Genomic DNA, 21,560 nt, shown 5'->3' with positions numbered 1-21,560 from the left:
CCCAGGACTACAGCTCCCAGCATGCGCTGGGGCCCCGTAGGCGGTCTGACCACGGGGTCGCCGCGCAGTGCATGCCGGGAGCTGTAGTTCTGCCCGCCACAGCAGCGTGCATGCGCAGAGGGAGCCGCCATGCCGGAGGTGAAGGCTGCGTTCCAAGAGGTGCTGCCCAAGCAAGGTACGTGCAGCGGCCGGGAGGGTCCCCGAAGCCGGCCCGGCCCCGGCGCTCACCCCCAGCCCTTCTCTCCCCTCGCAGGGCAGCTGTCGGTGGAGGACACGGCCTCCATGGTGTTGTGCAAGCCCAAGGTGCTGCCGCTCAAGTCGGTGTCGCTGGAGAAGCTGGAGGCGCTGCGGCGGGCAGCGCTGGAGGCAGCGGCGCGGCAGGCTGAGCAGGCACCGCAGCCTCAGCCCCAGCCGTAGCCCAGGCCCCAGGGAGGGGGCCGGTGCCCTGAGGTGTCCGTGACTCGGAGGTACGCGCGTAACGGAGCTCGCGGATTAAAGGCTGGCCCAGAGTGAGGGGTGCTGCTGGAGCGGGGAGGCGGCGACCCGTGCCCCGGCGTTCCTCCTGTGGAAGCTTCACTTACCGCTTTCTGGGCTCGCCAGCTCCGACGGGCATCATAGCCCCGGCAGGCGCAGCGCTAGGCCCGGGCGGATTAAGGTGGGGAGGGAGGGCCGTTACACCATCCCATGGCTCCGGTAATGGCTTACCGGGCTGGCTCGGGAGCGGCGGCACTCGTCTCTCCGGCCCTGCCACGGCAGGTCCCGGCGTTGCTGAGCACCCAGAATCGTAGCACCAACGTGAAAACATGTACGGGAGCAGGAGGGGCTCTGCGCTGTCGATGTAAAGTCTTCCTTGGCTCGGTCTTGTTCTTGAGCAGAGGCTGGGCAGAGGCACGTTGGCAATACACACACACCAGAGCATCTCTGCTGCACCAGCCTGACTTCTCCTCCCCAGGCACTTTTCTCAACAACATACTTGATAAATACTTTCCATGAGTTGAATTAGTTGGTGCTTTGCTGCAGATTGTCATTGTCATAGAAAAGGGCACAGTTAGATGCACAGCTCACTTGCACACACTTCAGAATGTACAGTTACACTTGTTCCGTTTTGAAAATCAAAGGAGGCAGGAAAAACAGCATCACAAAAAATATTTTTAATATGTTTTACCAGAACTTTTCACTTTTCCAGTTACATAGAAAAAAAAAAAAAAAAAAGACAAGTTTGGTACACAGGGGCTAAAACCAACCAGTGTTCTCCCCTGGAACAGATGCATTACTCTTATGACCCAACTCCATTTTCTTGGGCTCTTTAAAACAAAGAAACAGCTTTTTTTTTTTTCTCCCAAAGCACAGTATTTCTTCAGCAGCAATGGAAATGGGATCACAGCAGCTTAACTTGACCCTTCTATAAAGCTTTGTATAAACAGTGATTTTATGGTGACAACACTGTCCTTGAAAGAGCGAGCTGCAGTCAGACATGGATGCAGATGTGGAATGATTAGGTCATACACATATGGCACTTGAAACGATAGCTTATTGGAAGGCACCACCACAGCAGTGGCCAGTTGTTCTACCAGATGCCCAAAGAAAGAAATTCTTTTCTTTCTGAAATTTATAAAACTATTGAGAAAAGAAAAAGATTGTACCCAAAACATGTGCTTTTAAAAAAATATGAACTGTGCTAAGCAACTCTTAAATTTGGTACATTATATATGTGTATACATATATACATACACACACCAGAAAAGCATGCGTGTTTGCATATATATATAGATACCTATTTCCCTTTCAACATTTAAGGCTTCAGGAGCTGGTTCTCACATTCAGTAGCTCTCTAGCTTAAGACGACCTCCGTCTCCTTCACTCACAAAACGCTTTCTGCCCCTGCAAGAAAGGGGAAAGTATGATTTTAGTTCACAGTAGTATCACTGCTTTGTTCTTATCACAATTATCTAAGAATCTTCTCTTGGTCACAGAATAACAGAATGGTTTGGGTTGGAAAGGACCTTAAAATCATCCAGTTCCAACCCACCTGCTATAGGCACGGATGCCTCACACTAGACCATGTCACCCAAGGCTCTGTCCAACCTGGCCTTAAACACTGCCAGGGATGGAGCATTCACAGCTTCCTTGAGCAACCCATTCCAGTGCCTCACCACCCTCACAGTAAAGAACTTCTTCCTTATATCTAACCTGAACTTCCCCTGTTTCAGTTTGAACTCAGTTCCCCTTATCCTATCACTACAGTCCCTAATGAAGGCCATCAAATGGAAGACTTGCTCATCCAGCAGTATTACCTAACATTCCTAATCACCGATAAATTACTTAAAATCCATCTGAATCTTGCAGCCAGGTTTATTTGCGAGAAGCTTGTCAAAAATTTCTATTGTCAAGTACTTTCTACTTTGCTCAGCTTTGAATGTTGACACTTGCAAAAGATGCCAAGTTTGAAAGTCTGGGAATGTTGTTTCTACCCCAAACTGAAGTACATAAGCAAGAAATGTCATCCCGCCCCAGTGTATTACTGGTAACTGAAATACAATGAAGCTTTTGTTGCAGTGCTTTCAACCCTCCCACAACCCAAACCTGCAAAACATTCAGTACCAAAATACTCATAAACTCAATTTTCAGCCTGAAGTCCACAAACAGGCTGGTTTGGGTAAAGACACCAACATTTCAAAATCTGAAGTTACCTCAAACTGTCAGGATAGTTTAACAAGCCCAACAAAACATCCAAATAGGAAAATATCTAATAAATAGTATTCCTGATGCATAAAGTTTTGAGTAATAGATTTAACATCATATTTTAAAATTTGCATGTATTCCCCACATGAAATGAAACTCAGAAGGGCTATGTGACCAGTAAGGAGGGAACAGAATACTGATCAGTTACACTTCAAACAGCATTATTTATACTACAGATAAGAAAACAACAACCCAGAAGCACTGTGCAAACCACAGGAGAGATAGGAAGGCATCAGATTGTACAGCTTTTTCCAGATTAAGCGTTCTATACCTTTGACATAAACATTATTAATGGTCTTGTCTTAAAACTCTATTCATGCCGTTTGGTGAGTTTAAACCAATTTTTAATTATTTCCTTTCCCCACTATAGCTCACAGTTTTTCACTGTCAACAACATGGATCGTTGTGACACCTGAAGCTTCCATCTCAGTACTGCACTGATCCCTACCAAGCAGATCAGCAGAACAGAGAAGAAGCAGGCCTTCATTCCCTGGAGGGCACACAGGCCTGCAACAGACTCATTGGAGGCTTATTTTCCTCAACTACTTATCCCATAACAGGATAACCATAACATCTTAATAAACTTTTTACCAGTCCAGCCTTCTGGGTCTCTGTCTGCCATAGTTTCCAATATCAATCTGTAATACTTTGATCATAAAATCCTGCTTTCTGTTACCTGCAGTGGGGACAAAAAGCAGTGCTTTCACCCATCTACAGTAAAACAAGTACCTTGAAGGACAGAGGTCTCTTAGTGGTTTGGGGATTATTCCAGCCTGAAAGCATTCCTCTACAAACCGCTCAAGCACAGAATAGGAGTGTGGCACATCCAGGTTGATATCTGGGATTTCACAGTAAACTCGTTCATAGCCCTGCAATGTAAGAATTCAGATAATCACCTGGTTATTCCAGGATTTGATTACACAAATACCCTTTGGCACTCTCAGGATTTATTTTTCAGTATGGGTCCATGGACAGTTTCAAGAAGCCTAAATCAGAGCAGCTGCAAGTCAGTGGAATACCATGATACTGCACAGCCACCTATGTACATAAAAGCACCAGCTGAACTTTTATTGTCTTTACAAGTCAGAAATCCAGACAGTACAGAATGGGTATGCTAGCCTGGTCCAGCCACTGTTGCATGAGTAGTAATATAAGGAAGAAGACTTCACTTTTCTTCCATGTAAATAAAGACAATGTGGCCACAAATCTCCACCACCACAGTTTATGCAGTGAGGGAAACACTGGTGACAACCAGAGCTGATTTTATCACTTCCCCCAGCAGTGTGGCTGGGTAAATTCTCACACAAGCCTGCATGGTACCTGGTTTGCTCTGGGACAGGACTGCTGTCCTGTATTCATACCTAGGATTCCAAGTGTGTGTGTGTGTATATATATATATATATATACACACACACACACACACACACACACACTTCTGACATAATTAAGTGGGTCCTCACTGAACTACTGTAATTATGAAGAACTGCTGGATAAAAGGGAAAATTGTATTTAAGCATTTTACTACAAAATACTATGGCATGTAAAATTACTTGTTATAACCATTTAATTGCATAAAAACACTTGAAAAATCTTTGACTGAAGATTCCAAGATTCTGTACCTCACAGTTCTACAGAGAACTGCTGCTTGGAATTCATTTCTAATTTTTCCAGTTCAGGGCAAGTATTGTACATGTATGAATGACAGATTATTTCTGTGGTATACAGAACAACCATGGAGAATTTAAAAGTGGCAGTCAACCACAAACTGTACTTTAAAGAAGGTAAAAGCGATACAAAATTTTGGAAGACCTTACCCAAAATTCCCTAAACGCTATACTTACTCTTTTCATTTGGTCCACAGTAATGACAGAAGATTTCCAGAGAGATTTCAGCAAATCCAGTATCATTTTAAATGTCTTTTCCCCAGTTGACTCCAAAACCATTACAATGGCCTAAAACAAACAATACAAGTGTTAACTAAAAAGAAAAGAGTGGTTCACGTACATGTCGTGTACAGCATACAAGGTGTAAAAAGTAGTGAGTATGTTGCTATGTTTTCTGGGGAGACAAGCCCAGCTGTTCCACACACACACAATTTCAGTGTATTATTATTTGAAAAGAAAAACTGATGAAAAGTGATTCAGATAAAGATAAAAGGCATGAAAAAACAGAAAGAACTAAAAAGAAGAGCACTGCCTTTCTGGCTCTGCACTGAGAGATCCATGACTATACTCATATGGCTGCTGCAGTACAGATGGCAATTAATTCTATGAAATTAATTTTGTATCTATGATTCTTTTTTGTATCTGTGATTTTAAAGAACTTTTAAATTTACAGATCTGCACAACCCCCATCAACTAAAAAGATTCTGGGTTTCTATTGCGAAGGAATTTTCTAAAACAAGTCAATGTACTGAAAAAAAGAAAATAAAATTGTAGGTTGTGGGTGTTCAGCTTTCCTGGTAAACAACCATCTCCTAATTTGGCAGATAAAAGAGTACAAATGGGAACATCTCCCAGATATAGCAAAGATCTTTCTCTCTTATGGTCTCATTCTGAAATATCTTGGAGCTTTTACAAATGTTCTAGATGGAACAATCCCACCCTAAAAAGGCAGCTCTGCACCTTAACATGAGCAGGTGAATACCCAGTTATCCAAAACTAAAAGGAAACAGACACCAAAACAATGGGGGGTTTTGCTGCTTCTCCTCAGCAGAAAATAAAATGATCTCTTCTTTTTTTAGGAATCTGTAATAATCTGAATTCAACTATTTACCCAACAAATAATTTTGGATGTTCCCAGAGTCAGCAGCAGCTTAATTGTTGCACAATGTGCACAACAAACACATACACAAACCATTAACTTTACATTAAACTATTTAGTTATTCAAATAACATCAGAACAAGCAACCTGAGCTTCAGATTCCAGTTAGAATATTTGCATCCCCAAATCCAAACAAAACCAAACCTGTTCATATTACAGACAATTAAAGAGACTCTGATTTCTCCTTACTTCATATACAAGTTCATGGTGAAAATGGGGTACTTCCAGTTCCTGAAGGCAACGTTCAGCTTCCAATACATCTCCAGAAAGCAGATACTCTTTCAGCAGCATATCAATCTATTGGATTTTAAAACAAACATAACAACAAGCACTAATTAGATGTAAAAGCTGTCAACTGTTCTGATAATCTATAACCAGCCCAGCAGCAGGTCAGTGCCTGAAACTTGCTGCTAGTGTTTTTATAAGTGTGATTAAATTCCGATGTTAATTGAGACATTATCAACAACCTGAAACACTGTGTAAGCAAAATACCATCCATAGTGTTAATACAGACATACAAGCACCACAAACATTGCTTTCTAAGATGCATGTCACCATAAAAGGTTAATAGGGAGCAACTAAGTTTATCTTTTCTCCTGAACTCCTCCTCCTACCATCTGTTACGCTCACAACCCAGAAACTGTAACACAAACTTTTCCTTTAAACCTGCCTATTTCATAGCATGGATCTCTAAACATTCCTGTTTCTTCCTCTCTCTTTTTCATTTATTACTGTGCTTTTAATCCATGATGCCAAATAATAATAATAATAGTCTATCAAGTTTATCCAGTTTCATCCTGGCTCTTCTAATTATTTCACCATTTTATATTAAAAGCCCTTAAAAAGATAAGTGCTTAAAAGTTTTGTTTAAAACAGAAATAAATGTATACCTGCAATTGTACTAGCGTGTTCCCACCCTTACGAACATTACAAAATCAACTTAATAGCCTGCATCAGGTTTTAAAAACTACTTTATATAAATAAATTACAATTCTTAAAAAAAAAAAAACACAACAAAAAAACCAACCCAAACCCAACACTCATCATTTTGCTACAGGATATGCTTAATGTCTTCATTCCAAACAAGAGAGGCTTAGACAGACAGCAAATTCCAGAAAGAAGAGTTTTGTAGAAGCAGTTACCTCTTTAACCAGGTGTTTCACAGACTGCTGCCCACCTCCTGACCCCCATACGCTGTCTATACGCTTTCCACCCTTGGTCATGCTCAGCAACACGGTAGCTCGATCCAGTGCAGCTCTAGAAAGCAAAGTTAGTTTGAAAAAGTTATTGCAGAACTTCATTAAAAGGCATCTCTAACCTCCCCCACTGCCATTCCAGTTTGGGCAAAGTGACCAGATCCCTGGTAAGGAGTCAGGGTTAGCAAATCCACAGGAACATCTGGATCAAGCAGCCAGCAAGCCATCTCCCCACATTCTGTCACCTTTTTGGTTATACCATGCTGCAGTCAGGAAACAATTCCGTGATAGCAACACATCTAAATCATCAATACAGAAACTGAAGCATCCTCACAAGAACTTAGTATTTTCTTATTCAGAGGTGGATTATATCCAGGCTCCTCCAAGAATGCAGCTTGGCATGTGTGTCTCAAAAGAGGTTTGAGATGCCTGTCTACTGAAATACTATTTTCTCTTTGGGTCTAAAGAATTATGAAACCTTGACAATTTAAGCCAAAACAGTACTTCAGAAGGCAAGTATGTAGTTGCAAAGAGACAGCATGAACTAGGGAAGTCTGCCAGTTCGTTGAGAAAAGAATGAAAAAGGTGAAAAAAAAAGAAGTTTCAGATCCAGTTAAGCACTATCCAGCTAATGAAGGGACAGTTATCCCAATCCCCATACTGGGAGCTGGCCAATAACAGTAACACTATTCAGCAAGATTTAATGAGCAGAAAAGACCGGCCAAGAAACAGCAAAGGCAGCAAAGCATCCCAAGGGGGGCAGTATTCAGGCTATGGTCCTTCAAAGTGCAGGAGACACTTGTAGAACTGGCAATTTCCAACCCTTGAACCCTCAAGTTAGGCAGCTAAGCATTTCCATTCCTTACAGAAGTAACCAACCATAGCCATTGCAAATGGCACTTCCAGAAGCTAAAAGAGTTCAACAACTTTATATCAAGCTTGAAACATACATTTATGGGGGAGGGGGGGGGGGGGGCAAATAATAAACCATGACTAGTTATTAAAATGTTCCTTTTTGCCAGAGACTGCTCCCTAAGCTTCTCACCCTGACATGGAAAACAATTACATGGAAAACAATTATACTTCTTGAAAAAATAAATAAAGCATTACAGAGAATGTCTGGGAAAGCACTGCATGTGCTTCAAACCTTTATAAGGCAAAACAGTTAATCCCTTGTGTATTTTCACAACATATTTACAGCAGCTGTCCTGATGCTATATTTACTCATTAATCACATTAAAGCTTCTTCTAAAGACAAAACCTTTTAGAATCACTTCTTGTTTCAGCTCTTATTTTTCCACCCTCAAACATGAGCTGGACAACAAGCCTGACAAACTGAACTCAAACGTATTCACACATTTTTGAGGTACTTTCAGTATTTCTCCTCTGACCAAAGTCACTCTAGATTTTGGTGTTGTTCTTGTTGCAGACTTTGTGGGTTTCTTTTTTTAAGTTTTAAAATAAGAAGTCATAGCAAGTGACTTCATTTATCCTGAAGTCCTAAATTCCTGATCAGCATCTCTGGCATTTGGAATAGAAAACTGTAGCTATATAGAAAGCAAGAAAGTTACCGAGCTTGGATGCAATCCACAGTGCCTTTGTAGCCATCTATGTAGGTACTGCTTAGAATCCCATCTCCAACAGCTCTAGCAATAAACTGGCCCACCAACTGCAACACAACAGAAGCGGTTTTAATTAGATGTTGAATTTCAAAGCAGTTCTAAGTAGACAATTATAACATGCTTGGGTTTCAGATTTTATTTAAGTAAACCATCTCAAAGTAAAAGCTCAGCCTGAGAAATTAGCAAGGGATTATAAACAGTACAAAAATCCATAGGTATTATTCAAACTAGAGACTGTTTCAGTGCTCTTGATTAATTTTAACAAGATTTTAGAAGAAAAAGCTTTTGACTACAAGCATAAAACTTCATAAATGTACCTGTGGTGCCCTGGGAGAATCCAACACCAATTCAGGTAGTTCTTTAAGCAATCTATCAAATGACTTTTCCACATCAGTTTTGCTTACTACTGTCCCACAAAGGTCGGAGATAAGCTTGGATGTCATTTCCCTGTGACTAGCCTTCCCCTCTAATGCCAGGGAGACAGCCAGCACTGGCACACTGTATTTCATTTCACCAAGATTTAAATCCTTCAGCATCTCCTAAATAAGATTTGAAAAGCACAGATGATTAATATATTATATAAACTTGTAAATACAAGCATCTAAATATCTATGTATATTATGTATTTACATATATGCTTCTGCTCATGTAATTAATATAACTACCAAGGTATTCTTACTGCACGTTTCTTGCCAACATCTCTATACGCTCGTTTACAGCTAACAGAGTAAAGCCGTTAGCAGCTAGACAAAGAAAGAAAAAGGCACTGCACATACCGAAACTTCATTAGTATCTCCATGTTCAAAATACTCCTGTATGATTGGTGTCAAAGTTTTTTCAAATGCTCTTTCATCCAGAGGTAAAACTACAGTTTCATAGACACAGTTCTCCTATTTTAAAAGACAACAAAAGCACATAGCCCTCTTGTAAGCAGTACTGTCTCTTCAAAATGTACCTTCTAAATTCTTAATACTTTATTAGCCTTGGTAGTCAGTATTCTGACAAAAACCATCAGATTATGCCTCTACCATTAGAGTCTGGAAGATGATGGCTAAATGTCATGCTTCTTATATTCTGAATATACTGTTAGCTGAACTCAACTGAAAGGCTGAATTTGCTGTTAAACAATGGTAAACACTCCAAACTCTGTTCCTAGGATCCTGCTGACACCACATAAACACAGAGATCAAGTGCTTACGTACCAAAGGGAAAACAACAGAAACTCCTGTCCCAGCCCAGCACAAGACTGAGCTGTCAGCACCTTTCCCTGCAAGAGGCACTCCAGTCCTTGACAGCAAGCCTGCCTGTGTTCTCTCTTCCCTAGTGACTGTGTGACCAGACAGGTGATAGCATGTACGATTCAGAGAAAAGGCATTTTCAGAATATTTGTGAGCAAAGACATTCCCTAAGGGGAAAAAAGAATCACACAGCAACTGCCTCCTGTACGACCTGGTCCTGCAGAGTTCTAGCATGAGCAGATTTCCCTGCTGTAATTCAGTTCTCTACTCCTCACAGACTACAGAAGTAACACTTACAGCAATACTACAGATCACAGAAATCTGAACAAAGCAGCTTTCCAACTAGTGCTTATTGGAAAGAAGCTTCCCATGATCAAGAAGTATAGCTTAAGTCCAAAAGCCTATCCTTCCATCACATCAGTCTCTGTTTACACAACCTTAAAAAAGCTGAGCATACAGAAGTTCAATGGAATACTGATTCTTCATTTCTTTTAAGGACTCACCAGCTTCATTTCTCATAGCTATCTCTGTTAATGTACAGCACTGAACTGTAGGGGAAAAAAATAGTACTGGAAGGTTCTGACATTCTCACACACCACCCTCTCAGCAGCTATGGCTACAGCAAACAGCCTCTCCTCAAAGGACACCACCATTGCTCTGTTTACATTACAGAGAATTTACTCACGGTCTGACAATTGTATTGATCTTAGATACTTCAGTAACCTGTGTTGGTAATCAGTGTTTCCTCTGTGACTTCATGTTATAAAGCACCCTTTGCCCAATGAGCTTTACTTCCCTCCCCTCCTTCTGCCCCCAATAATCACTGTAAGGTACAATCTTCCAAAACATACCCTAAATAAATACATGTAAACAAAATATCCAGGCTATCAACTTTGCACCAGTTTGAAGTGTTTATACCAAGTAGATACAAAACATTGGGACGGTTGGGAATATAAGGGAGAGAAAAAAAATCTACAAACGATACTTCTCCCTACTAAACCCCTGACTTGACTCACTCTGTGTCACATTTTTAATGTAGTGCTGTGCTCTATTGCAAACAGGCACCGGAACATACACCTCTTTGAGAACCAAAGTGAAAACAACACCTAGGAAAAGGCTGCTGGCTAACCAGGCACAAAAAGAGGGTTTGGGGGGTAAGATTTGTGACTATTACACCATGACACTTCTACACCAGCTGTCTTTAACTAGACATAATCCACTCCTGAACATAAAACAGGCATCTAGTACAGTCAGGGTGACATGCATATAACTCACAAGGTCAAACTGCCATTAACATGAGAGCAACTGAAATCAATAAAGGAAATAAAAAACAACCCTGCAAAGAAATTATTTGCCTACCTGGTCATCATCATAATTAGGATCCTTAATATCTACTTCTTCCACATCATATACTTGACCTGGTGTTCCCCAAACTCCTTTACCACCTGCTCCACCTGGCAAAACATGTGACAGTAAGCAAGAACCACCAGCTTACAAAGAATACTTCTGAGTTCAACCCAACTTTCTCTCACTTAAGAGTGATGTATATACACTGAAAAGTGTGCTTTTATCACATGTTCCCACTTCAGCAACCACTTTCCACTATGATACTAGAAGCGGTATAAAACTGCACAAGAACTGCTAAAGGCTGAACTCTGTACCTTGAAATCTAACCATGCTTTAAGGCTGCATTAATAGCCCTGTGAACCACCAACAGTTCAAGTCTGCATATTAAATTTGTGAAGAGAGAAGTTAATGGATGATACACATACCAAATTTTCTGATAAAAATGTCACCTATTATTGGCTTCTATCACCACCTACTGCCTAACATAAAGAACCAAACACCTGCACAGAGACTGTGGGCTATGAAAATGATTCCCAGTAGAAAAATAATACTATGTTTAGGACAGAATCTTTATCATGCTACTCTCTTTGCTAAGCTACACCAACCTTTCTTTGGTAGACCTCTTCCCTTTCCAGACCGGGATCTCCTGTCCAGGAGTTTCCCCTTTGGGCTCGTTGGTGCAGCTCCAACCTTCAGCGTCTCTCCATTGTCACTAACAGAGTCTCCTCTCCCAGAATCTCTGGAAGAATTCTTCCTCAAGCGTCTCTTTGCTTTAGCATTTATTTTGGCCTCAGTAATTGAAGTTGCAGGAATCCAATTTCCATTGATTTCAGTCTTTCGTTCCTCAGACCCACCATTTTCTTCATCACCGGAAAATGGAGCATCACTTAGATTCTCAAGTTCTTAAAAAGGAGACAGAGAAAAAATCTGATATAAACAGTATTATGTTAGAATACCAAAACATGCTACATTTAAAATGGATTACAATATTAAACAGAGCTCTTATTTCCAACAGCATTAAGGCAAATAATGTTAACTTTGAAGTATGTCTGCACATCACAGTCATAAGGAGTTCCTTATTCCCCCACACAAACCATCCACAATCTAAAGAGAACATATGTCAAGAGTTGGAAAGCAAATGAAGAAACCATTTATAAACAGGTAAACCACAGAAAACCCCACCCTTGTTAAAGAAAAACTATCAGAAGTCCTCAGTGCAGAAGCTCCAAGTACCTAATTCTCACTTCACCCACTCAGCTTGATTTAGACACAAACAAAACTGCCAATACAGTAAGTTCTGTAAGAAGTCAGTAATGTTAACAGACTAGTCAATACCGTGAAATTCATCTCCTAAATCATCAACCAACATCCTCCCCACTGAGGGAATTTCAAATACAGTTCAATAGCTGGTAAAGCAGTAATTTAGACTTACAGGAATACAAACCCATCATTATTTTTATTTTTTTGTGTTTTAAGTTATAAAAGAAAAAAGCTGTTTAATCCAAAGGCTAGGGAGTTCAGTAACAAAGACTCAGAGAATAAAGTCTTTTGAAACTCTACTCTGCTCTCCTGAGACCTCACTCGGAGAACTGTGTACAGTTCTGGTGTCCTCAACATAAAAAGGACATGGAACTGTCGAAACAAGTCCAGAGAAGGGCCACGAGGATGATCAGGGGACTGAAGCACCTCCCGTATGAAGATGGGCTGAGAAAATTGGGGCTGTTCAGCCTGGAGAAGAGAAGGCTGCATGGAGACCTCATAGCAGCCTTCCAGTATCTGAAGGGGGCTTATAGGGATGCTGGGGAGGGACTCTTCATTAGGGACTGTAGTGACAGGACAAGGAGTAACAGGTTCAAACTTAAACAGAAGTTTAGACTGGATATAAGGAAGAAGTTCTTTAATGTGAGGGTGGTGAGGCACTGGAATGGGTTGCCCAAGGAAGCTGTGAATGCTCCATCCCTGGCGGCGTTCAAGGCCAGGCTGGACAGAGCCTTGGGTGACATGGTTTAGTGGGAGGTGTCCCTGCCCGTGGCAAGGGAGCTGGAACTGGATGATCTTAAGGTCCTTTCAAACCCTAACTATTCTATGATTCTATGAAAGAGTGTGATCTCCCTTCTCTATGGATTGCCCCTCAGTGTAGCTTCTATCAAGATGGTTTCTAAAATGGCCATGGTTTGCTTCCTAGAGCAATCATATAATAGGTTTGTTTCATATAGAGTAGCTCTGTTCAATACCCAACAAAACACTCTCTCACAACTTGAGGAACTTGCAGTTGTCTCAGAGCACCGGAAAGTGCAACCATTTCACTCTTTCAGGAAGTGAATGCACATTTAAAATTTGGATCTAAAGTCTTTTGTTTCACAAAGGTAGGATGTCCCCCACCTCAGCCATGTGATTCAGTAGAATGTCTTACTGACTGCATTATAAGCAAAAGTCTTCGTAAGCTCTTCTTACCCTTTTTAACCCATCAAGATAGAAAAACACCCCTGGAGAACTATTTACTTCCCAGTTAGTACCCTGGCTGTTCTTGAAATTTGTAAAACACACAAAGGGCACAGCCTCAGCTCTGTTACACAGCCCTTCTTTTTTTGAGGATTCAGTGGAGCCTCAAAATACAAACTACAGCCCCAAACCTAGGAAGTGCTGTGATGAGGCACACAGAGAAAGCTGCTTTTCCAGCTGTGCCAAGCCTGCTTTACAGAAAAGCTGACTGTCATAAACCCAGAATATGAAGAGCATTTTGAATTTGTATTTTAACTTAGCTAAATGTATTACTTCACCATGCCAATACATTCTCATTAGCAATGTTCAGTTGGCAACACTTCTCAGAACTGTTTTTTCATCCAAAACAGGTTCATGAAGAATTGTTTTGAAAGCAAAGTGCACTAATAAAACATTTCCAACCTCAAAGTATGTACCTATATCAAAGGGGATAGTACAGTACAAAATGAAGAAAGTTTGATGCAACTGCCTCCTTCCTGATCAAAGAAGCAACATTTAGATATTAGTGTTCACAGATGTGAATGCTATAGCTGAACAATAATGCAGCCATTCCAGTTTAAGCTTCACTTTTCCACTCATTACTCCCACAAAAGCATTCCTTTTACGCTTGTAGCAAGCTAAAAAAGAAAAGCATGTACCACGTCCAGAGAAAGATTTGCCACAACAGGCTTTCTCAGTTTGTCTAACATTTTAATAAAACAATGAGAGATTTCCATAAAGCTAGCAGAGAGGGTGAAAAAAAAAAAAGGCAAAGCCAAACAGGTTTCCTTCCTCTCATTCCCTGGGGAGATGCCATCAACACACTCAGAAAAATGAATTTAAGTTCTTCTTCATGTCCACTCTCCCATGATTTTTTCCAGTTTAGACCTGCCATCTGGCCCTCCAGGAACTACACTTCTCAGTGAGCACTTCCCAGTTTCTAAACAAAATGGCCAGCCATTAACACAAGCCAGTCCTGAATGTGGTGACCCTTACAAGGGGAGGCTACAGTCCAACCTCCTTACACAATCCTGACCTCAGGTTCAAAGACTAAAGGAAATCCTACACAGGAAACATCCAGCCCCTAAGACTTTGTATTTCTCACTGCATTACTAAACTAGTTTTTTATATAACACTATTGCTTCCAGCTGCAACCTCTTTCTTCATAGTAATATAAACAACTGGCCCTCCACCATTAGTAACCTCACTGGGCTGAGAAAGAATAGGTTAAACAGATGTGGTAGCATAAAAAGTACACAAAAAATGATGCAGATCTTCTTTCTCCTTCATATACACATACATAAGCAATAACAGAGTCCTATGAAGACTTTGCTTACTATCTATCAAAAGTTATCCAAATTTCTCTTATTACCCTGATACCTCGCAGGCATCCTTAAAACCCATGCTCTTCTGGTGTCACCTAACTAACAAAGCATCCAGCAAGTACCTACCTACACACTGATTTCATTTGACCAAATTAGGTCAGTTTAGATATCTAGCAGTTTCCCCAACTATAATCCAACTATAACTCTATAATGCTGAAAAGCAATAGATCTACATTAAGCTAATTAAGGTTCAAAATAAGAGGTCAGATGGAGCATGTGGCCTCTTCAACTGCATTACATACCATTTTAACACATATATGGTTCCCCCCCCAAAAAAAAAAAACCAAACCTTTAAAAGCTACAAAACCTCCTAGGTACAAGAAGGTCAGTGCAGATCATCACAACCCTTGGAAGACACAGAAAAGCACATGAAACTCTATTAACTTGACTAAACATCAAAAAAGGCATCTGCAATATGCACAAACTAGTCAATTTCAGTTCAATCTTTTAACACATACTCAGTACCTTTTCCCATGGCAGCCCACTTCCACTTCAAGCCTCTCATCATTTATTTTCTCTAACTTTAAACTTAATAGCTACATAAAAGCAGAATTTGTACCTTTCAAATGTACCTACGTGTCTTACTTTTGAGTTTATTCTTTTCTTCACACTAGGACTACATGAAGTCAGATGATAAGGAGTCCATAGTCACTATTATTTATTAAGAAATGTTAACTTCATGATTTTAACAGTTTTTGAAATCAATGTAATCAAGCAGGATACTCTGGTATATAACCGAATTCTGCAAATTTCTGGTGAAGATTTTTTAACAAGCATTGTTAAAACATTAAGAGGTAATAAATTCTTTCTACAGAGAACTCTTCAGGTCAGCAATTTTAAGTAAAAAAACTCTGAAAATATTACTTACCTGTGGGGGTGGTAGTAATGTGGTCCTTTTCTAGTTCCATAGCTCCTTAACAGAACTGACTGTGAAATGTAAAGTCTTCAATGCTTTTCTTCCAAGGCCTAAAGAGAAACAGAGAAGCTTAGGGGAAGAAAAGCACTAGACCATATTTTATAGTAAAAAGCTGCAAAGGCTTCATTCACAAAATAAAAAAAAAAAACAAAAAACAAACCAACCTGGTTTTGGATTGTAAGTTATAATTAACTATTAGCAACCATTAAAAATTTCCTGGTAAGGCAAACGGTGCAACATGAGACAGAACTACCCTCAAACACACCTATCTAAGCCTAGATGTCCTAGCAGCTGTCAGTTCTGTTGCTTATAAAGGAGCCACCAGGAGAAAAGCCCTCTGTATGCAGCTTTTTTTCATTGATAAAAGCCATCTCTATCAACTTAGACTGTTCTATTCTGCAAAGTGATAATCTATATGAGCATACAGTATCAGTGTTACAATTACATCCACAACAGAAATGTTCTTCACATGAACTATACTGATAAAATGGTACAAATTTATCAAGTTCATACCAGCCCTTAGAACACAAACATTCCTCCCTCAAGGACACAGTCTTTAAACTTTACTGTATGTGTACATACAGCTGCCAAACTTTCACATCTTGCTTCTGCAACACCCTTCAAACACTCCTCACAACCACCATTCAATCTGCAAGGGATAAAGTTCAACACTCTCTCCCTCCTCCAAGCAGCTACTAATCTACAAACTACCCCATGTCATTATGAAGAGATGGCATCATCCATCTTTCCTTCATGTACACAAAAAATTAAGCAGCCCCAGAATTCCCCATACACTTTCTCACCTGCAAGACTTTCACAGATCACTTTGTAGTCCTGTGAATATTACAGGCATTTGTCTGCCCTGTAGGAATGCAGTGGCTCTTTTTTGCTCCCTTTTTTCTCCCCCTTTTTTTCCCTTTGCTGCCCTGAAGACAGTTTCCCATTTGTGACACCAAGTAACAGTGCTCCCTTCCCCTCCTCTTCCCTTGTTTTCCTCTGGTATGGCCACTTGCCTACCACAGACCCATTAACTGCAAATGATTCATCACAGACCGTTGGCAATAAAAAAACCTCATCTAGGGCACAGTACCAAGCTGTCACGACCGTGTATTTCATAACAGCAACCCAAACAGTTAACAGCTTTGTGTAATAACAAGTCCTCCCTTGCACCATAACACTACTTTTTAATAAACATTTTCCTGAGTTACCTCAACCGATCATTCAGGAGTTCTCAAGTGGTCCCAGTCACCGTTGGTTGAGAGATTTTGTTTTCCTGTATGGATCTCAGTCTAATCTGAGCAAACTACCTTGTAAGAACAGTTTTATTCTTTGTAGTGGAATGTTCCATCAGTTGTCCACCTCTTTGAAAAAGAAGACAAAGGACAAAAACCTGTATTAAATAACAATCATGATTTCATCATTTGTAATCAAGACCTAAATTTAAAGTGGAGAAATACTTCTTCCATATAAGATCCCAGTTGAAATTCTCAGCCTATGGCAACATAGTAAGTAACACCACAACTTTCATATGCTGTCTTTTTGACACTCAGCACCCTGTTTCATCTGTGATGAGGATGATGGAATAACCAGGCTTTACAATTCATTTTGTCATACTGATCAGGAGAGACACTCTCAATTTAGCAACGCAGTCTCTCATTAACTCAAGCCAACAGGTCTGCTGGGGCTTCAGGATGCTGCTATTTGTTACTATAGCAAAACCACCATCACTTCATATTTTTCATAGTTATGACAGTTACAACCCTGAGCCACCAATCAACTACAGAACACAATTTGAAAATATGCATTAAAAACATCAGAATAAATAGCCCCAAAATTTCATGTCAAAGGAAATAACACAGGAACAAAATGGACAGAATTCAAGTACCTATAACATAAGAATGCTGCAAGAGACTACGATTAAGCACTGATACAAACAGCACTTCTAAAACAGTTCAGGAGACTAGGGTTATTTCCTGAATCTCTGAAAACCACTAATAAAATATACTCAGCTGCGCTCACCACCACTGCACATACTAAGCAATTCTACCACAGCAGGTAAACAGCATCAAATTAATATTTAAGAACAAAACATACTGCAGAAGAAAGCTTCCAAAACTTATCAAGACCGTACACCCATACAAAACACCCCTGAGGAACTTTCACACAGCTTACACCATTTTTCTCATCTCCTTAACATTAAGCAACCCTCCTCCCATCACCAACGCTTTAGAGACCTGCAAACACGGGCTGTTCTGAGGCCACAGCAAGTATAACCAGGTAAGGCTGAGCTACCCGTACAAAACCCGTGCCGCTGGAAGAAATCCATGGCGGAGCAACTCCGGCCCTTAAGAGAGGGCGTGACTGAGAGCCAAGGCCGAAGGGAGCACAGGGCCCTACCGCCGAACACCCGCAGGGCAGCACAGGCCCGACGCGCGCCCACCACGCCCGGCTGCTGCCTGAAAGCACCCGCACCTCACGGAACGCGCCCGCAGCAACACTGACACCGACGCGGGGGCTCGATGCGCGGCTGCCACGGCCGAAGAGCGCGGGGCGGGGGTCAGTCAAGAGGAGCGGCCCCCTCAACGGCGGCACCCACGACCTGGCCACCCCCGCCACGCACCCCGCAGGGAAGAGGAGGAGGACGCAGGGCCAGGCCGGGCCGTGTCCCCTCAGAGGCCGCCCGCTTTGGCTCCTTCCTCCTCCGGCCCTGTGGCCCCTTGGTACCTGGTGGTTGAAATGAAGCTGCTTTACGCTGCGTAGATGGGTGAGGAATTGTCTCTGGGGCTGTCCCGCACGCACCGGACCCGCACCTAACATTGCCCTGTACAACATTACCCCCGTCCGCCCACAAAAGTGTGCCTGGTCATCATATCCTGACTTCTTAACCTTCAGGAGGATCAGTAGTGGCAGTTAGCAACGCCCTTGACCGGCTTTAGGCCAGATCTGACACGATGAACGCCAGGATGTGGGAGAGCTGTGAGGGGATGTCTGGGTGTTTGCAGTGACAGACCTGAGGAAACCCTGACAGCTCTGCTTGCCTCCTCTTCAACATCGTGTCCTCCTCCGTTAAGAAGAAATCTATTTTCTGCACCAAAACCATCATAGGAATAATGTGCTACCTCTGCTTTGTGTTGCTAACATGGGGATCTTTTACTCTCTCTTCACACAAGACCCCCCTGTATTCTCTTCATTGGGTGTCATTTGGGCAGGAGGACTGGGAAACACTGCAACTGGCCCACAGTTGGCAAACAGGATACCTGCTGCCCGGCCATCCAAATAATGGGCTGCAGCCACCTCACACACTGCTGGAACTCAAACCCAGTGCAGATTCAGCTAAACCAGCCATACCCACCTACAACCTTCCAAACTTTCTGCCTTAGTTTAGTTTACATTGACCCTGTTTATTCTATATGAACTGCCTGAGGCCAGACACCTAATTAGAGACAAGAGTCTCTCATGTATTTTGCCTCCATTCACAGTTTCTCCTAAAAACTCAGCTAACCCTTTGTTTCTCTCTGTAATTTTTCACTCTGGAGAGCCCAAGCAAAAGCAGTCCAGTGATATGAGCAAAGCAAATACAGATCCCTTTTGCTTTAGTACTTTTGCACTGCAGAATATTTCAACTGCCAACAAGAGAATCCTCCTCAGTTAATAGATGATGGCTTGAATTTTATAGTACTTTTACATATTTTTCCAGTACAATTTACTCCAAATCAGTGTACTTTTGACTGAAATAAGAGCCAAACTTTCCTTGTATAAGAGCCTCTGATTTAATTTACTGGCCCAGTTCTGCATGAGTTGTCAAAACTTGGTTTAAGAATTAAACCAACAGTGATCTGTTAAAAGAATGTGCAGCACAATTGCTGTATTTTTAATGATAATTACTTTCCCAATCAGGCAAAAGACAGAAAGAAAACCTTTCTTGTTCATGAAGACACTAAGTTGCAGACATTTTCAAGTCAGGACACTTCAGCATGCTCACACAGGACTTCTTTCATATGCAACCTAGAGGCAGCCTCAAAAGATGTTGTTTCCCCATCAATCAAAAAGTAATATCTCATTTGTTCTATGTACCTCCATTGCATGTACCAAGCAAACAGATCATGGGATCCAGCTTCCCTTGCAAGCCAGAAAAAGGGCTTTACAAATGTTTTTCAGTGAAGGGGAAATAGGTGGCAGAGAAACTGAAACAAAACTAACCAGAACCTGCACCAGAGAAGATGCCACAAAATACCAAATCAGTGCATCATGCCAGTTATACATTTTAAAGCACCCTGGAAAACTGCTAGAGGATTTTCTGGTAAAATTTAGGACTGGATCACTTCCAAGAGGCCCAAAAGCTGGGTCAGTGATCAAAAGAAGATTAAAACCCCTGAACCATCCAGCATACTTCCAGATAAGAAAATGATGTGGTTTTCCTTTCTTCTGCTGAATTTCTTTATTAGCAGCTGGGTTATTAATCACTGAAAATCTAGTCTAGATTTGACTGTGCATATTATCTGATCTGTAATACACTGTGACCTGAAAAGGGTCTGATGTGCATGACAGATTTTTTGTATTTTTCCATTGTTATCAACCAGTCTGCTCAAAGATATCACCTCTTTTTGCCTTTCTAACCTCAAAACCACCTGCAATATTATAAAGACAGCTGATCATATGCTGATCTCGGAGCTGTAGAGCCCTGCTTCCTCTCTCCCAGCCTCCCTCCCCCAGCCATATTAATAGCAAACATCCCACCAAAATCCTCATAAAAACAAAAGAGCAGATTTTCTCCTCACATAGAAAAAGAAACCACCCTCTTTTGACCATTTCTGGCTAATTTGCAGCTTGAGACAACCCATGCGGGCTGTGCAGCTCAGCATCCTCTCCGCAGCACCTGCATCCCGGGTTTACCTGCACCCAGGACCTCCTCCGCTCCAACCTGTGCCAAGGGGGACCCGCCAGCAGCTCCCACCCTTAACGCCGCCAGTCACCTGGAGCAGAATGCTTGCACCGAGGCGAGCAGGTCACTTTCTAGCTGCCTTCCTTCCTTAGAGCCTGCTGGGTTGTTTTCAAACTCTCCCCTCCCTTTCTCACATGCTGGCCAAGCCCTCTTGTAACACCCAGGGGAGGAATCCATTGGCTGAAGTTCCCCAAAACACGTGGAGCAGCCCTTCCCCCTATCCAATCTCTAGTTCACAATAGACACAGGGTGTCTCCAGGCTGCCCTGGACAGTTTGCTGCTGGCCTTTGCTTTTCATCAAGGTTTATCTGAGCTGCAGCTGCCATGACTCACACAGGTCCCTGACCTCCAGCACCGAAGAGAGCAGAGAAGAGCAGAGAGAAATGGTGTTGGGTTAGAAACATCACAGATCATTCTCATTGCGCTCCCCTGGCTGTGGGTTTCTCAAAGTTTTACTTTCTGTTTTAAATATTTTCGATAGGCAGCATCTGTGCTCCTGACACCTCAGCAGTGCTGTTTGATTACAGTCGAGTCTGTTACTGTGCCACTTGGAATATAAATTGCCACACATAATGCACACGGCAAAAAATGTATCGTATCTGTTAAATCAATCTGCTCTGTTCAGTTGCCTGTCTCTTGGCCTTCTGCTTTCTCTTCCTTCAGCCTACTTTTATTTTTGCATCTTCTGCAAAGGTGCCTTCATAAAATGAACTGCAAGCACAGCAATCCCATTCTTCAGGAGGCAGCGTCAGCCCCAGGTTGAAAGGATAGTAAATCATGCCTTTGCTGTTTTTTAATGCTCAGTAATTAGAGTTGCTTTTGAACATCCTCCTGCAGCTCCATCCATGAGCTGGGAACAGGGCTGTGC

The 21,560-nt window shown here is 41.7% G+C and overlaps 2 protein-coding genes across 7 annotated transcripts; one reads left to right on the top strand and one right to left on the bottom strand.

Annotated features, from left to right (window-relative positions):
* Window positions 1-103: 103 nt before the first annotated feature.
* Window positions 104-3,340, top strand: BBIP1 (BBSome interacting protein 1). The gene is made up of 3 exons (XM_057420975.1): window positions 104-175; window positions 254-467; window positions 3,113-3,340. Exons 1-2 carry the CDS (start codon window positions 130-132, stop codon window positions 415-417), a joined length of 210 nt encoding a protein of 69 aa, XP_057276958.1. The 5' UTR covers window positions 104-129; the 3' UTR covers window positions 418-467; window positions 3,113-3,340.
* Window positions 1,137-20,833, bottom strand: PDCD4 (programmed cell death 4). 6 transcript variants are annotated; one of them, XM_057420969.1, is made up of 13 exons: window positions 20,724-20,833; window positions 16,959-17,111; window positions 15,703-15,800; window positions 11,574-11,870; window positions 10,981-11,075; window positions 9,160-9,273; window positions 8,701-8,922; window positions 8,333-8,430; window positions 6,708-6,822; window positions 5,755-5,862; window positions 4,584-4,694; window positions 3,472-3,611; window positions 1,137-1,881 (listed from the first exon to the last, which is right to left on the bottom strand). In XM_057420969.1, the coding sequence occupies exons 3-13, from the start codon at window positions 15,740-15,742 to the stop codon at window positions 1,821-1,823; spliced, it is 1,401 nt and encodes a 466-aa protein (XP_057276952.1). In that variant the 5' UTR covers window positions 15,743-15,800; window positions 16,959-17,111; window positions 20,724-20,833; the 3' UTR covers window positions 1,137-1,820. The 6 variants fall into 6 exon arrangements, with proteins under 6 accessions (XP_057276952.1, XP_057276955.1, XP_057276956.1 ...); XM_057420972.1 differs by having other exon boundaries at window positions 17,058-17,111; window positions 20,724-20,783; XM_057420973.1 differs by having other exon boundaries at window positions 17,058-17,111; window positions 20,644-20,767.
* Window positions 20,834-21,560: the final 727 nt, after the last annotated feature.

This window comes from Pezoporus wallicus, unplaced genomic scaffold, assembly GCF_028554395.1.
Source record: "Pezoporus wallicus isolate ANWC-B61680 ecotype Strahan unplaced genomic scaffold, APGP_CSIRO_Pwel_v1 contig_3365, whole genome shotgun sequence".
In the NCBI taxonomy this organism is placed as follows: domain Eukaryota; kingdom Metazoa; phylum Chordata; class Aves; order Psittaciformes; family Psittacidae; genus Pezoporus; species Pezoporus wallicus.
Note: the sequence above shows the minus strand (reverse complement) of the source record. Positions and strands in the feature narration are given on the sequence as shown.